At 57.4% G+C, this 15,907-nt stretch overlaps 1 protein-coding gene across 2 annotated transcripts in view; it reads left to right on the forward strand.

The window, feature by feature from the left end:
- The first annotated feature begins 1,052 nt into the window (after nt 1-1,052).
- SHARPIN (SHANK associated RH domain interactor) overlaps nt 1,053-15,907 on the forward strand; it is a 49,638-nt gene continuing 34,783 nt past the window's right edge. Inside the window, exons 1-2 of one of the 2 annotated variants that reach the window (XM_065582285.1) lie at nt 1,053-1,389; nt 12,911-13,085. In XM_065582285.1, the coding sequence (XP_065438357.1) occupies nt 1,144-1,389; nt 12,911-13,085 (421 nt within the window). In that variant the 5' untranslated portion in view covers nt 1,053-1,143. Of the gene's footprint in view, nt 1,390-5,005; nt 5,143-12,910; nt 13,086-15,907 lie in introns of those variants that run through there. The other variant, XM_042861291.2, reaches the window with a different exon arrangement.

A 15,907-nucleotide genomic window follows, 5' to 3' on the forward strand; every position in this document is an offset into this window, starting at 1 on the left:
GCACGTGGGGAGACCTTGTGCCAAAGTGACTGTGCAGCAAGTCTGGGCATGTGTCCTGCTGCCAGACCAGGGCATGTGCCCTACTGCACCTACCTGTGGCCTACGCCCTGCTGTACGTGCGCACCCGTGTCCTGCTGTATGTGTCTGTCCCTGCCCTGCGTCCCCCTGTATGTCCCTGCCCGCGGCGTGCTGTACTATCCACCCATGGTCTGTGTCCCGCTTCACATGTGCAAAGGTAGCCGGCTGCATGTGCCCGTGGCCCACTCTACTGCCAGCCCCTGGCCTGTGCCCCATTGCATGTGCCTGCCTGTGGCCTGAAATACTGGCTACCCATGGACTGGGCTGTACTGTACGTGCCCCTGGCCTGTGCCCCACTGCATGTGCCTGCCCGTGGCCGAAATACTGGCTACCCATGGACTGGGCTGTACTGTACGTGCCCGTGGCTTGTGCCCTACTGCAGGTGCCTGCCCGTGGCCTGAAATACTGGCTACCCATGGACCGGGCTGCACTGTACAGGCCCGTGGCCAACAGTACGTGCCCGTGGCCGGCTGTATGTGCCCGCCTGCGGCCAGTGCCCCTGTGTAGGTGCCCGCCTGTGGCCTGAAATACTGGCTACCCATGGACTGGGCTGTACTGTATGTGCCCGTGGCTTGTGCCCCACTGCAGGTGCCCGCCCGTGGCCTGAAATACTGGCTACCCATGGACCGGGCTGCACTGTACAGGCCCGTGGCCAACAGTACGTGCCCGTGGCCGGCTGTATGTGCCCGCCTGCGGCCAGTGCCCCTGTGTAGGTGCCCGCCTGTGGCCTGAAATACTGGCTACCCAGGGACCCGGGCCGCACTGTACGTGCCCGTGGCTAGTGCCCCACTGCATGTGCTTGCCCGTGGCCTGAAATACTGGCTACCCCCGCACCGGGCCGCACTGCCGGGCCCGCGGGCCGCTGTCCGGCCCAGCCGTGGTCACGCCCCGCTCCACACGCCCGCGTGGGGCCGTGTTCCGCGGCACGTCCCTGCCCCCGGGTGGCCTCGGGGCCCCTAGCCCGTGTCCCAGCGCGCCCGGAACGCTGCGGCCGGGGCGTGTTTCCAGCCGGCCGGCGCGGAAGTGCGGCGGCCGCTCGGCTCGGCTCGGCTCGGCTCGGCGGCGATGGCTCTGCCGGGCGCGCCGGCCCCCGGGCCCCCCCAGCGGCCCCGCGCCGCCCCCCACCGTGCTCATGTCCGTGCGCGTCTGGGCGGCGCGGCCGCTCGGCCTCCTGCCGCCCCCCGCCGGGGCCTCGGCCGCCGGGGACGCGCTGCTCCGCCTGCAGCTCAGCGTGCGGCCCGGGGCCCGGCCCCGGCGGGGAGCCGCTCTTCCGCCTCGCCCTGCGCCACACGGACGCCCGCCGGAGCGTGGGTACGGGGGGGCAAGAACCTGGGGCTGGGCGGGAGCAGGGCCCTGAGGGGGTGGGGCAAAAGGGGCCGGGGTGGGGCAAAGGGGTAAGAACTGGAGGGATATGACCTGAGGGGGTGGGGCAAAGGGGCCGGGGTGAGGAAGGGGTAAGAACTTGGGGGGCGGGGTGGGGAAGGGGTAAGAACTGGAGGGATATGACCTGAGGGGGTGGGGCAAAGGGGCAGGGGTGGGGCAAAGGGGTAAGAACTGGAGGGATATGACCTGAGGGGGTGGGGCAAAGGGGCCGGGGTGAGGAAGGGGTAAGAACTTGGGGGGCGGGGTGGGGAAGGGGTAAGAACTGGAGGGATATGACCTGAGGGGGTGGGGCAAAAGGGGTAAGAACTGGAGGGATATGGCCTGAGGGGATGGGGGGCAAAGGGGCCGGCGTGAGGAAGGGGGTAAGAACTTGGGGGGCGGGGGTGGGGAAGGGGTAAGAACTGGAGGGATATGACCTGAGGGGGTGGGGCAAAAGGGGCCGCGCGTGGGGAGGGGGTAAGAAACTTGGGGGGCGGGGTGGGGAAGGGGTAAGAAACTGGAGGGATATGACCTGAGGGGGGTGGGGCAAAAGGGGCCGCGGTGGGGAGGGGGTAAGAACTTGGGGGGCGGGGTGGGGAAGGGGTAAGAACTGGAGGGATATGACCTGAGGGGGTGGGGCAAAGGGGCCGCGGTGGGGGAGGGGGGTAAGAACTTGGGGGGCGGGGTGGGGAAGGGGTAAGAACTGGAGGGATATGACCTGAGGGGGTGGGGCAAAGGGGCCGCGGTGGGGAGGGGGTAAGAACTTGGGGGGCGGGGTGGGGAAGGGGGTAAGAACTGGAGGGATATGACCTGAGGGGGGTGGGGCAAAGGGGCAGGGAGGGGGTAAGAACTTGGGGGGCGGGGGTGGGGAAGGGGGTAAGAACTGGAGGGATATGGCCTGAGGGGGTGGGGCATAGGGGCCGGGGTGGGGAGGGGGGTAAGAACTTGGGGGGCGGGGTGGGGAAGGGGTAAGAACTGGAGGGATAATGGCCTGAGGGGGTGGGGCAAAAGGGGCCGCGGTGGGGAGGGGGTAAGAACTTGGGGGGCGGGGTGGGGAAGGGGTAAGAACTGGAGGGATATGGCCTGAGGGGGTGGGGCAAAGGGGCCCTGGTGGGGAGGGGGTAAGAACTTGGGGGGTGGGGTGGGGGAAGGGGTAAGAACTGGAGGGATATGACCTGAGGGGGGTGGGGCAAAGGGGCTGGGGTGGGGAAGGGGTAAGAATTGGGGGGGCGGGGGTGGGGAAGGGGTAAGAACTGGAGGGATATGACCTGAGGGGGTGGGGCAAAGGGGCCGCGGTGGGGGAGGGGGTAAGAAACTTGGGGGGCGGGGTGGGGAAGGGGTAAGAACTGGAGGGATATGACCTGAGGGGGTGGGGCAAAGGGGCAGGGAGGGGGTAAGAACTTGGGGGGCGGGGTGGGGAAGGGGTAAGAACTGGAGGGATATGGCCTGAGGGGGTTGGGGCATAGGGGCCGGGGTTGGGGAGGGGGTAAGGAACTTGGGGGGCGGGGTGGGGGAAGGGGTAAGAACTGGAGGGATATGGCCTGAGGGGGTGGGGCAAAGGGGCGCGGGTGGGGAGGGGGTAAGAACTTGGGGGGCGGGGTGGGGAAGGGGTAAGAACTGGAGGGATATGGCCTGAGGGGGTGGGGCAAAGGGGCCCTGGTGGGGAGGGGGTAAGAACTTGGGGGGTGGGGTGGGGAAGGGGTAAGAACTGGAGGGATATGGACCTGAGGGGGTGGGGCAAAGGGGCTGGGGTGGGGGAAGGGGTAAGAATTGGGGGGGCGGGGTGGGGAAGGGGTAAGAACTGGAGGGATATGACCTGAGGGGGTGGGGCAAAGGGGCCGCGGTGGGGAGGGGGTAAGAACTTGGGGGGCGGGGTGGGGAAGGGGTAAGAACTGGAGGGATATGACCTGAGGGGGTGGGGCAAAGGGGCAGGGAGGGGGTAAGAACTTGGGGGGCGGGGTGGGGAAGGGGTAAGAACTGGAGGGATATGGCCTGAGGGGGTGGGGCAAAGGGGCCGGGGTGGGGAGGGGGTAAGAACTTGGGGGGTGGGGTGGGGAAGGGGTAAGAACTGGAGGGATATGGCCTGAGGGGGTGGGGCAAAGGGGCCGCGGTGGGGAGGGGGTAAGAACTTGGGGGGTGGGGTGGGGAAGGGGTAAGAATTGGAGGGATATGACCTGAGGGGGTGGGGCAAAGGGGCTGGGGTGGGGAAGGGGTAAGAATTGGGGGGGCGGGGTGGGGAAGGGGTAAGAACTGGAGGGATATGACCTGAGGGGGTGGGGCAAAGGGGCCGCGGTGGGGAGGGGGTAAGAACTTGGGGGGCGGGGTGGGGAAGGGGTAAGAACTGGAGGGATATGGCCTGAGGGGGTGGGGCAAAGGGGCCGGGGTGGGGAGGGGGTAAGAACTTGGGGGGTGGGGTGGGGAAGGGGTAAGAACTGGAGGGATATGACCTGAGGGGGTGGGGCAAAGGGGCCGCGGTGGGGAGGGGGTAAGAACTTGGGGGGCGGGGTGGGGAAGGGGTAAGAACTGGAGGGATATGACCTGAGGGGGTGGGGGCAAGGCAGGCTGGTGCTGGCAGCGATAAGAACTGAGGGGGTGGGGAGGAGGAGGGGCCCGGGGTGGGGGAGAAGCAGTGCGGAGGGGTCAGGTGAGACTGAGGTAGGAAGCGGAGGGCCTGGGAGGGAACATGTACTGGGGGAGCTGGGAAGGGGGGTAAGTACTGAGGGGGTTGGGGAGAGGGCAGGTACTGGAGATTACGGGGGGTCGTGGCAGGAAGGGTCTGAAGAGGACAGTTACCCCCTCCTCTCCAGGGTCAGTCAGCATCACCCCCACACCCCAGCCCCTCCCTCTGTGCCTCAGGATTGGGGTTTCTGCACCCCTGGTAGGGCCCTCCACTTGTCCCACCGCCCCAAAGGAAGGGGCCCCGTTTGCGCAGCCGCTTTTGAGGCAGGAGTTGCCCAGGCCTGTGCCTCCCCAACCTGGTTTCTGACCCTGCCTCCAGAAGAGGATTTCATGACTGAAATCTCCCACCCCATGGCTGCTTAGGGGGCCCATGTGGGACTAGCCCTGTGGAGCCGATGCCCCCAGGAGGGACCCGCCATTAGACTGGCCCCAACTGACCCCCTTGTTGGCAGTCTCAGCAGAGTAGCCAAGGACTGAATAGACCCTGGAGCCTGAACTCTCTTCTCACCCTTAGAGGAGGGTTCCTCCGATGCAGGCGAGGCAGCTACTGGGGACCGTGTGGAAGGCAGCGCTGCACTCTCCCAGCTCGGGGGATGACGGGAGGCCTCCAGAGGCCTGTGGTGGTCCCCCACCACCAGTCACAAGTGTCCATGTTCTCACACAGTCTTTACAAACACTTGTCAGGTTTCCCTGGGAGCGTCATGGGCAGCAGCCATTCTCTGCTTACAGGCTGGGCTTCTGGGTCATGTACAGTGACTCAGGATGAGACAGCACTGAGGGATTCTGCAAAATAATTCAGGTGATAAAGTCCTCAGTCTCCGCTGTGAGCGTGTGAACAGCAGAGTGTAGAGATTTGTGTGTGTTTCTGACTGGCGATTGTATAAGATGTATAAGTTCCTGGCTGTTGTATAAGATGATGTCTGGTGGGACGGGAATTCTGAAGGGTTGTCTGACTCCCAGGGTACGGCGAGGCCAGTGAGGAGAAGGAGCTGCGTTTGCATCGGAGAAGCAGAGTTCTGTTAGGTAAACAGGAATGTCAGCTTTCCCTTTCTCACCCCCACATCCTTCTGTGTCCCAACCTGACCTTTATTCTATGTCCTTTCTTATATAGTGCTCATCACTGCAGGGTCTGAGTGCCTTGTATGAAACGACATGACCAACATCTGTTCTGGGGTGTTTGTTCTCATCCTCTCATCAGGGGAGAAGTGTGTGCAGGGGGGTGCTTTGTATGGGTAGTTTAAATATACTCATTGCTCTGTGTCTGCCAGCAAAGGCAGGTTGGAGAAATGTGCCTGGCTCTTGAAGTGGAAGGTGGGGAGGTTTAGGATGGTCCATAGGTTGTGGGGGAGTTCATTCCACAGGCTCGGGCTGGCCCTGAGAAAGTTCTGTCTCCTGCACAGCCGAGTTTTACCCTTACTGCATGGAGTCCATTGCGCCAGAGGAGTGGAGCTGTCGACTGTGGTCTTCATCCTGGAACGTTAGGCTCTTTTAGCTGCGCTGGGCCCAGGCCATGGAGCACATTAAAGATACGGACTGAGATCTTGGCCATTGTCCTCCATGAATGCCTCGGCCAAGAGGCCGGTGTCTACAGCACTCTCCTCTCTGGATGTAACTCACCTTTCTAACCTCTACTTTTAACTCTCTGATGGAGGCTTTACTCATTCAGCTCTGAGTACTGACAGCTACATGCTGTCAGAAGGCTCCATCTTCGCTCTTCTCCTCCTCTGGAAGCACCGACTTGGACTTTCCCAGCTTTAACCGTCACATCATTTCTGTGGAGATGCCACCTGACTCCATCTCCCTCTGCACTGACTGACTCCTCCCCTCTCATCTCTGCCAGCCCTGGATACCTCAGGCTGAAGAGCGTCCTGAGTTAAACCCTTGCCTCTCTCTTCTGCCCGTTACTCTCCACTGAGACAGCGCTCCCAAAGTCTCTCATGACCTCTTCCTAGCTAAAGCTCAGAACCGCCATTTCCTCTCTTTGACCTGTCGGCCGCCTTCAGCACAGTTGACCGTGCACTTCTGGAAATGGGGTCCTCCCTTGGCTTTCATGACTGTCTTCTCCTGGTTCTCCTCCTGCCTCTCTAATCGCTCCCTCTGGGTGTTCTTTGGGGGATCCTCTTCACAAATGTCAGTCCTCAGCACACAGCTGGGAGCTGAAGCTACCTCTCTGCCCCAAACCTGTTTCCCTCTGTCCAGACTGAAATCTTGGCCTGTCTCTGTGACCTCTTCTCATGGATGTCTAGCCGGCAGCTCGAGCTCAACCTAGCTAAAACCAAGCTCTTAATCGCCACCCTTCCCCAAACCCACCCTGCTACCCCCTTTCTTGATGACTGTAGACAACACTACCATTCAGCCTGTCACGCAGGCGTGTAACCTGGGTGTCCTCTTCAACTCAGACCTCTCTCTAGAGCCTCGCGTCCAGACCGTACAGATCACGCACAACATTTCTGCTTCGTGTCTCTAAGATCCCGCCTTTCCTCTCCATCCACACAGCTAAACTTTTCCCCGGGTTCTCACCATCTCATCTCTCTCACTGTAGCATCCTTCTCTCTGGCTGTCACACACCCCGTCTTGCCCTGCAGCTGTCCACTCGGAATGCTGCTGCCCGGATCGTTGTCCCAGCCCCTTGCTCTGACCGTGTCACCGTCCCCCTGCATGTCTACGCTGGCTCCTCCTTCTCCAGCTCATCAGACATACGCTATTTGTTTACATTTTCAAGGCCCTTCAACCGTCCCCAGACTACCTGTCACCTCTCAGTCAGTACTGAAAGGCTGGGTCCTGCCTCCAATCAACTCAAGATTCCAGCCTCCATCACCCGCTTGTTGAATTTTCAAACAAGCCCCTTCCTGCTTTCTCCTGTGCTGCCCTTCACTCTGGGGAGGAGCTTCCCGTAAACATCCGCAAAGCCACCTCGTTTCCTCCTCCACGTCCTTAACGCTCTCCTTTGCCTTGATGCCTACAAAATACTTGACAGGTGGGCCCTGATGTGCTGAGAGCACAGCTTGTGCTGATCAATGTCCTCTTGTTTCCTCCTCCTCGACTGTCAGTCTATTTGTATCCACCTAATGTCTCATCTTATATGTAGATTATAACTCTCTGGGCCAGGGACTCTGTGTTCTGTTTGTACAGTGCCTAGCGCAGTGGGGTCTGGACCCTGACTAGGGCTCTAGGTGCTACCATAAGACAAATAACACTTCCGTGACTGTCTGTCACTGGGACACGCCGGGGCATCCACCCTAACCGTGGCTCCTGAGGAGATCCCCGTTCAGGGCGATTGCCTCACTGCTGCTGAAGCCCCAAGTCTGGGGGCAGATGTGCTTCTCGTGCTGGTGCGTGCACATCCACACCGGCATTCCCGCGGGACATCAGCTGCAAAAGAGCCGAGTGAGTCCAGCAGCAAAGGGGGCGTTGGGATTCCCCCTCATTCTTCCTAAATCCCCCACCCTCGACTCCAGGTGGTCCAGGATGCGGGAGCCTGGGAGCAGGACCACTTCTCCTCCAGCCTTTGCCAGGGCATCCTGTTCGCTCTCCCCTCATCTCCTGTCTCCAAATACAATCAAATACCTTCCTCCTGTTCCCAGAGCTCTGCCTTCCTGCCCTGCTCGCCTGGAACTTCTTAGCCACCTGCCTCCCCTGCACTACTCTGCTCCAGACTGGGGCTCCTGCCCCTGCCCCGCTCGCCTCATGCGCGCACTGCTGTTTGATAGGAAATCATCCCTGCCCCGTTGCCGCTCCACCAGTATTCGTAGATTCATAGATTCTAGGACTGGAAGGGACCTTGAGAGGTCATCGAGTCCAGTCCCCTGCCCGCATGGCAGGACCAAATACTGTCTAGACCATCCCTTATAGACATTTATCTAACCTACTCTTCAATATCTCCAGAGATGGAGATTCCACAACCTCCCTAGGCAATTTATTCCAGTGTTTAACCACCCTGACAGTTAGGAACTTTTTCCTAATGTCCAACCTAGACCTCCCTTGCTGCAGTTTAAACCCATTGCTTCTGGTTCTATCCTTAGAGGCTAAGGTGAACAAGTTTTCTCCCTCCTCCTTATGACACCCTTTTAAATACCTGAAAACTGCTATCATGTCCCCTCTCAGTCTTCTCTTTTCCAAGCTAAACAAACCCAATTCTTTCAGCCTTCCTTCATAGGTCATGTTCTCAAGACCTTTAATCATTCTTGTTGCTCTTCTCTGGACCCTTTCCAATTTCTCCACATCTTTTTTAAAATGCGGTGCCCAGAACTGGACACAATACTCCAGCTGAGGCCTAACCAGAGCAGAGTAGAGCGGAAGAATGACTTCTCGTGTCTTGCTCACAACACACCTGTTAATACATCCCAGAATCATGTTTGCTTTTTTTGCAACAGCATCACACTGTTGACTCTCATTTAGCTTGTGGTCCACTATAACCCCTAGATCCCTTTCTGCCGTACTCCTTCCTAGACAGTCTCTTCCCATTCTGTATGTGTGAAATTGATTTTTCCTTCCTAAGTGGAGCACTTTGCATTTGTCTTTGTTAAACTTCATCCTGTTTACCTCAGCCCATTTCTCCAATTTGTCCAGATCATTTTGAATTATGACCCTGTCCTCCAAAGCAGTTGCAATCCCTCCCAGTTTGGTATCATCCGCAAACTTAATAAGCGTACTTTCTATGCCAATATCTAAGTCGTTAATGAAGATATTGAACAGAGCCGGTCCCAAAACAGACCCCTGCGGAACCCCACTCGTTATGCCTTTCCAGCAGGATTGGGAACCATTAATAACAACTCTCTGAGTACGGTTATCCAGCCAGTTATGCACCCACCTTATAGTAGCCCCATCTAAATTGTATTTGCCTAGTTTATCTATAAGCATATCATGCGAGACTGTATCAAATGCCTTACTAAAGTCTAGGTATACCACATCCACAGCTTCACCCTTATCCACAAGGCTCGTTATCCTATCAAAGAAAGCTATCAGATTGGTTTGACATGATTTGTTCTTTACAAATCCATGCTGGCTGTTCCCTATCACCTTACCACCTTCCAAGTGTTTGCAGATGATTTCCTTAATTACTTGCTCCATTATCTTCCCTGGCACAGAAGTTAAACTAACTGGTCTGTAGTTTCCTGGGTTGTTTTTATTTCCCTTTTTATAGATGGGCACTATATTTGCCCTTTTCCAGTCTTCTGGAATCTCTCCCGTCTCCCATGATTTTCCAAAGATAATAGCTAGAGGCTCAGATACCTCCTCTATTAGCTCCTTGAGTATTCTAGGATGCATTTCATCAGGCCCGGGTGACTTACAGGCATCTAACTTTTCTAAGTGATTTTTAACTTGTTCTTTTTTTATTTTATCTGCTAAACCTACCCCCTTCCCATTAGCATTCACTAGGTTAGGCATTCCTTCAGACTTCTCGGTGAAGACCGAAACAAAGAAGTCATTAAGCATCTCTGCCATTTCCAAGTTTCCTGTTACTGTTTCTCCCTCTTCACTGTGGTGTGGTGAGTGCTAGTGCAGGCAGAGCAGGTAAAAGAGCAGGTAGTTCCTGTTACTGTTTCTCCCTCTTCACTATTGCTGTGGTGAGTGCTAGTGCAGGCAGAGCAGGTAAAAACGCTTGTGCCCTGTCTGCTCTAGTGCTCACTCTGGTGGATGTGCACAGGGCTAGGGCCAGGGAGGGCTTCCCAAAAAGGGGCAGACAGCCCCTGGGATTCCCCAGTTGAGGGGTGCTCTTTCCTTTTTGCTGTCTCATCTGCCTCCGAGTCCCTCCCTCTCTCTAAGCTCTCCATTTCTCATTGGTGTGTGAGGGGCTCTCTGGACAGTGCTGCGTGTGTGGAGGCTGCTACAGGAAATGTGATCTGGTAAAGGCCAGGGCCTCTCAGCGTTCATTGGAAATGTTCTCTAGTGCATTGCGCTGCGTGGGTAGCTCAGCTGTGTCGGTGCAGCCCTTTCCCTTCCCTGAGACAGGAGCCTGCTCTCTGCTGCCTGCGTGACTCGTGTCTGTGCTGGGTTTAGAGGGCTAAGGACATCCCCGAGCAGAGGGTGTGGCAGTATTTCCAGCGGGGGTGAATGGAAAGGAGACAAGCTTCATTCTGTGCTTCCGCTGGCTTGGTCTCCCCCTCTGATCGCTTACCTGGGGACTCCGGACAAGTTCACTTCTGTCTGGGTTGGATTTCACCAAAGAGCCATTTTAAGTGAATCCCCTTCCCTACCCTGTCTCTTGCAGAGCTGGCCTCCAGGGCAAAACCCTGGCCGGGGGGTATTTTCCCCCGGTCTGTAAGGCTGCTACTGGGCTGTTATTTACTGGAAGAGCAGGGGAGTGCACTAAAAACCCTCCTTTGTAGCATCTGAGGCTTAACACTGCCCTCCTTTCTAAGCCAAAGTGCCCCAGGCTGAGTCAGCGTAGCCCAGCACCCGCCCCACAATGACCCTTGGGTCATCTGCCCTTTCAAGAAACAGAAACAGGTTTTCCTGCCTTGTGCAACACATCAGGCTGGTGACATTGCCCTGTCAGATTGCAGAGCAGTGAGCCTGGCCCCACTGCTGCTAGCAGATGACAAATGACTTTCTCCTCAGCTGATGGGATTGGCAGTGAGTGTAAAGACGTGTGAGGGCACTTCATGAAAGCCCCACTTCTGCTACAAGCACACCCAGGCTGTGGGACCAGTGGGTAACACTCAGACCTGACCCGGTGTAGAAGGGTAGCTCACCCTGACCCAGCTGAGCTTGGAACAGCAGGGTCGTCTCCTCTGCCGTCCCCTGCTCACAGGGGCTTCAGCCCTGTGGTGGCCCATTGGTTCTCATGGCTGGCCCTCCGCAAGAGGCTAGACCCCCGGGAAATGCTTTTCATTTGTTATACGTTTTTGGAAATTTCTTCTTGTTTGGTTTTATGCATTCCCCTACCCTGGGGGTCAGGTCCTCCCCTGGGGCGTGGGGAGGCCTGGGTGGGGGGGTTGCACGTGAGCCTGCCCTGCACTCTTCCCACACCAGCAGCTCCTGTCCTATGGGGCTGGCTCCCTGCTCTGGGCATTGCAACCTGGTGCATAGCACTTGAGGTTGGCCTGGCTGCTCCTCAGTCGTGACGACACGGGTGGGGGTGGCCAGGATGAATTTGAGTGAGTCATGCTGCACCCCCACATGCTCGGTTGCAATTTCTGGAGCAGGGAGCTGGGCCCAGCCCTGCAGGACAGGAGCCCCTGCTGCAGGATGGGTTTTTCCATTTTTTTTCCATGTTGTTTCACATTTGCAAAAAACTGGGGCTCTACCAATAGCCCCATCCTGTCCGGGGCAAACCGAGTCCAGCCCAAAAGGACACCCACACATCAGGTCTTCAGCCTGCATTCAGACTTTATTGCCTTTCAGCCCCTCTCCAGGGCTTTCTGTGCCACTGTCCTCAGGGGCTGGGAAGGGAACTCAGGTCCATCTTCCACTCTGGGCTCCAGTATGGGGGCTCTCTAAGCGGTTCTGGGCTATCTGCTCCGACCCCCTGCTTCCTCCCGCCCTCATTTTGTACATAGAGTTGGGATTTCAGAGTAGGGATTGTGTTTTTTAATGTGCATTACTTTGCATTTATCAACATAGAATTTCATGTGCTCTGTTGTCATCCCAGTGTAATGAGATCCCTGAGGCACTCTGCAGTCTGTTTTGGCCTTAATGGTAGCACCCCCGGCTGGCAGAGCATGGCACTGCAACCCCCCCTCAATTTCTCCTCACCAGGGTCCTCTGTCTGTCTGGGGGATTCACGTGGCTCAGTCACTTGGAGTTCCAGCTCCCTTCCAAGGGAACAAGTCAGACAAGCAAAGGTTCTTCTGTCCTGCCTGGGTTTCTTTCCACCCACCTCCAGACTCCGCTCCCAGCGCCTTCTGGACTACCTTGAAGTCTCTCTGCTCTGGGGTAGAGTGCTGACTCCCAGGCTGCTTCCCGGAGTCCCCTCCTTCTTCCAGCCCTTCCCTCAGGGCCTTCCACAGCCACTCAACTTGCCCCCCGGCTTCCTCCTCCAAACGGAGTTCTCTGGGCCTGTTATGAGGCCCAGGTGTTTCAGACTGTCACCTGACCCCAGTTAGTCCTGGGAGGCAACTAATTATGGCACAGGTGGGGCTAACTGAACAGGGCTGGCTAGCCCCAGGCCTTGTGGCCCGTAAAGGGGCAGGCCACCCTGTTACAGAGGGGGCTTGGGGAGTGGTCCCCTCTGAGAGCCACTGCACAGGGCATTTCTAGATCTCACTCTTTTTAGATGTCTGTTGTGGTTTTGTGCTCCCAGAGGGTGGCAAATAGAAGTGGCAGTGGGCGGTGTCCTCTCTCGGTGGTGATGGAGCCAGTTGCGTCTTGCTGAGATGCGCTCCTGTGAGAGACCTTGGGCTGAGATGGCGCAGGACAGGTGGAGGATTGCAGGGTACTTCTGTTTTGGTAACGTGTGAGCTGTGCACGGCCCAGGATTTTGGTGTCACGTCCTCGCGTATGCTCACCAGACACGCACAGGTCGTCATGCGCTATGTTCAAGGGCTGGCCCTGCTTCCATCGTGCCCTCTTGTAGACTCAGCATGGAAGCCCCTCGGGATGGGGCTTGGCCCCAATCCTGCAGACTTAGGCCCTTGCTGAACTTCACTTGCAGCAGTTTTCTTAAGCACGTAGCGCAGCATCAGCCCGTAACATCTGGTAAGAGGGTCTCTGGAACGTCCCAGGTTACTGGAGCCCTGGCCCAAGACAGGGGCCAGAGAGCAGTGTGTATGTGGGGGGAGGGGGAAGGCATGTTGCCTTGCTCATGCCTTGGGGTGGCCTCATGACCCTCTCCTTGGTCTGTCCCCAGAGCATTGCTGAGTATAACCTCAAAGACATCTCGTACACGGTGAAGAACGCCTCCTGCCATGAGCTGACGGTCCTCAGCAGCTCAGACGACCCCCTGGTGTTTCACTTTGAAGATGAGCGGGAGGCACAGAAGTGGTGGACGGTTGTCAGCAGCTCCCTGCGGGAGGTGCAGAAAGGTCAGCAATGGCAGGCCGGGTTCTCAGGGGCTGGCTGTGTCCCGGTAGCATTCACGTGTTACAGAGAGAGACGCAGGGGGTGTAATGCAGGGGCAATGCCAGGCTTCTCCTGGCCCAGGGCAACACTGGCACCTCACCCAGAGCCCCAAGGCCATAGCCGCTGTATGTAACAAGGAGCAGATTGCAGGTCCCGCTCATGGGGATAGGGACAGCGGGCAGGCCTGGTGCTCCTGTTAAAGTGGCTCAGCTGGGTAGCACCACAGCCTCTCACACCCGCTGGGTCTGGACGGCATGGTGCGTGTCGTCTGAGGTGCACGGCGTGTCTCTGGCGGTAAGCAGCAGCCTGGATTTGCTCTGTCAGTGGTGGCGATCCGGCGAATAGCGCTGGCTGGGGGCTCCAGGAAAGCAGGGGCCGGTCTCTGGCTGGGCTGTGCACTGATTGTGGATGCGACGCAGGCAGGCAGTGTCTGTGTCAGGCTGGGCTGTGGGCGGCTGGTGGGCACTGGTCAGTTATCAAGCTGGGGCAGGAGTCGGGGTCGAGCCGGATCAGGATACCAAGGAGTATCAGGCACCAGGTTACAGACAGGAGGCAAGTAGTGGAATCGGGGACGAACCAGGGTCAGGAGCTGGAGTCCAGGGTCCACAGCAAGGCATGGGCTGGAGTGGAAGCAAGCACACAATCTGCGTGTGCTCAGACAGCCCCCTAACTGGCTTCCTGGTTTGTATACCGGCATTGGCAATCAGGAGGCTACAGTACTTCCTGCAGTGCCTAGCTTCACAGGGTCCCCCAGCTGGAACCCGGCCGGAGGTCCTGTGGCGAGGCCCAGAACCTCCATGGTCCCAGGTTCTAGTCTGGCAGGTGCTTACAGGCTGGGCGTCAGCAGGACGCAGATGTGGAGAGGCAGGCAGCAGAACTGATGCTCTCCCAAGCAACACCCACTCTGACACTAGGAGGAGTCGCCACTCGCAGATTATATAGTTCTTGGTGTGGCTGTTGCTCCTCTCTGTGCTGTGATCAGCAAGAGAGAGTTAACGTTTACGCTGCCATCATTAGGGTTAAGAATTAACACTCCGCTATGATGAATGGTGCAGTCCACAATCTTTGGGCGGTGGTTTCAGGTTGGCTGTAGGCTCGGCATGTGTTACTGAAGTGGGTGCTCCTGATTCACCTTTTGAAGGTTTTCCTCACAACTGTAAGGGCTAGAGACTTAGAGATCTGTGTTTTTGTAATGCTAGCTGAGATTCTGGAGCCCCCGGTGGCAGCCCTCAGGAGCACTGGCTAACTGAGCTGCCACTAGCCAGCTCCGCTTGACCCCTGAGTGGCAGAGTGCCAGCAGGGTAAAGGTGCCATGTCTCTTCTCTTGGGCTGCAGTCAGCCATGGAGAGAACTCACTGACTTGTCTGTATATTTTAGTACAGACTGGGCAGTGGATTTAGTGCTAATTCAAGCCAGGGACTGCTCGAGCTGGGTATAGCATTGGCTGGTTCCCTGCAGCGCTCTGCCAGTGCACAGCCATCCTGGCCTGCAGCGCTCTGCCAGTGCACAGCCATCCTGGCCTGCAGCGCTCTGCCAGTGCACAGCCATCCTGGCCTGCAGCGCTCTGCCAGTGCACAGCCATCCTGACCTGCAGCGCTCTGCCAGAGCCTTGGCATGAGATTGCGAGACTCCTTGTACCAGCAGCTGCCCAGGGTCTCTTCCTCCCGCCCTGGCCTTGCCCTTGCTAGGAGGGAAGATAAGCCTCACCATGAGGGAGCGAACTGGTGGGAGAAGGTCTGGAGAGATAGGAAAGGGCCTGGGAGTAACTGCACAGATTCCCCCGGGCAAGGGGGAAGCTGTGCGCCCACAGGATGGGAGGAGCAGAAACGCTGTCACTGCCCAAAGGGATGCCCTGAGGACCCAGGGAAACAGCGTGTGCCTGCTCCCTCGGGTGCTGCGATTGTCGGGGTAACTGTGACGGTGGCGGGCGTAGCATTTCAGACCGTGTGTGCGTGAGCTGACGTTAGCCCTTCAGTCGCCGGACACCTGGGTGGGGGCAGATTGCAATTGCACCCCTGCCATTCGCAGCCCCTCCAGGAAGCCCCCATATTGACCCACCTTTTCCTTGCGGAACTAACACCAGAGCTTCCCAGGGACGGCGCTGGCTCGGCTGCTGTGACAATGCGGTTCTGGCGGAACCCAACTGAGAGTGCCAACTCAGGACAAATTGCTCAAATAGGGCAGCTACAGCCCAAGGCCGGGGTTTTTCCACCTCTAAGGCAAACCAAACCAGCCAGACTAAGACTTCGGTCTCACCCCACTGGCTAACCGCAAGTCTCGCAAGCAATCTCCTTAGACACTCCAGTTTCCCAGTATTACCACCAGTGCCACACGTTATGGGGACAAATGGTTATAAAAACCAATATCCCAATAAAAGAAAAAGGTTCTCCTGATCCCAAAGGACCAAGCCCCAGACCCAGGTCAATATATAAGTCAGACCTTACCCACAAATCACGCTACTGCCAATCCTTTAGAATCTAAAATCTAAAGGTTTATTCATAAAAGGAAAAAGATAGAGATGAGAGTTAGAATTGGTTAAATGGAATCAATTACATACAGTAATGGCACAGTTCTTGGTTCAGGCTTGCAGCAGCGATGGAATAAACTGCAGGTTCAAATCAAGTCTCTGGAATACATCCCCCGCTGGGATGGGTCCTCAGTCCTTTGTTCAAAGCTTCAGCTTGTAGCAAAGTTCCTCCAGAGGTAAGAAGCAGGATTGAAGACCAGATGGAGATCTGGCATCAGCCTTATATAGTCTTTTCCAGGTGTAAGATCACCTCTTTGT

Source organism: Chrysemys picta, chromosome 2, assembly GCF_011386835.1.
Source record: "Chrysemys picta bellii isolate R12L10 chromosome 2, ASM1138683v2, whole genome shotgun sequence".
Taxonomy (NCBI): Eukaryota; Metazoa; Chordata; order Testudines; family Emydidae; genus Chrysemys; species Chrysemys picta.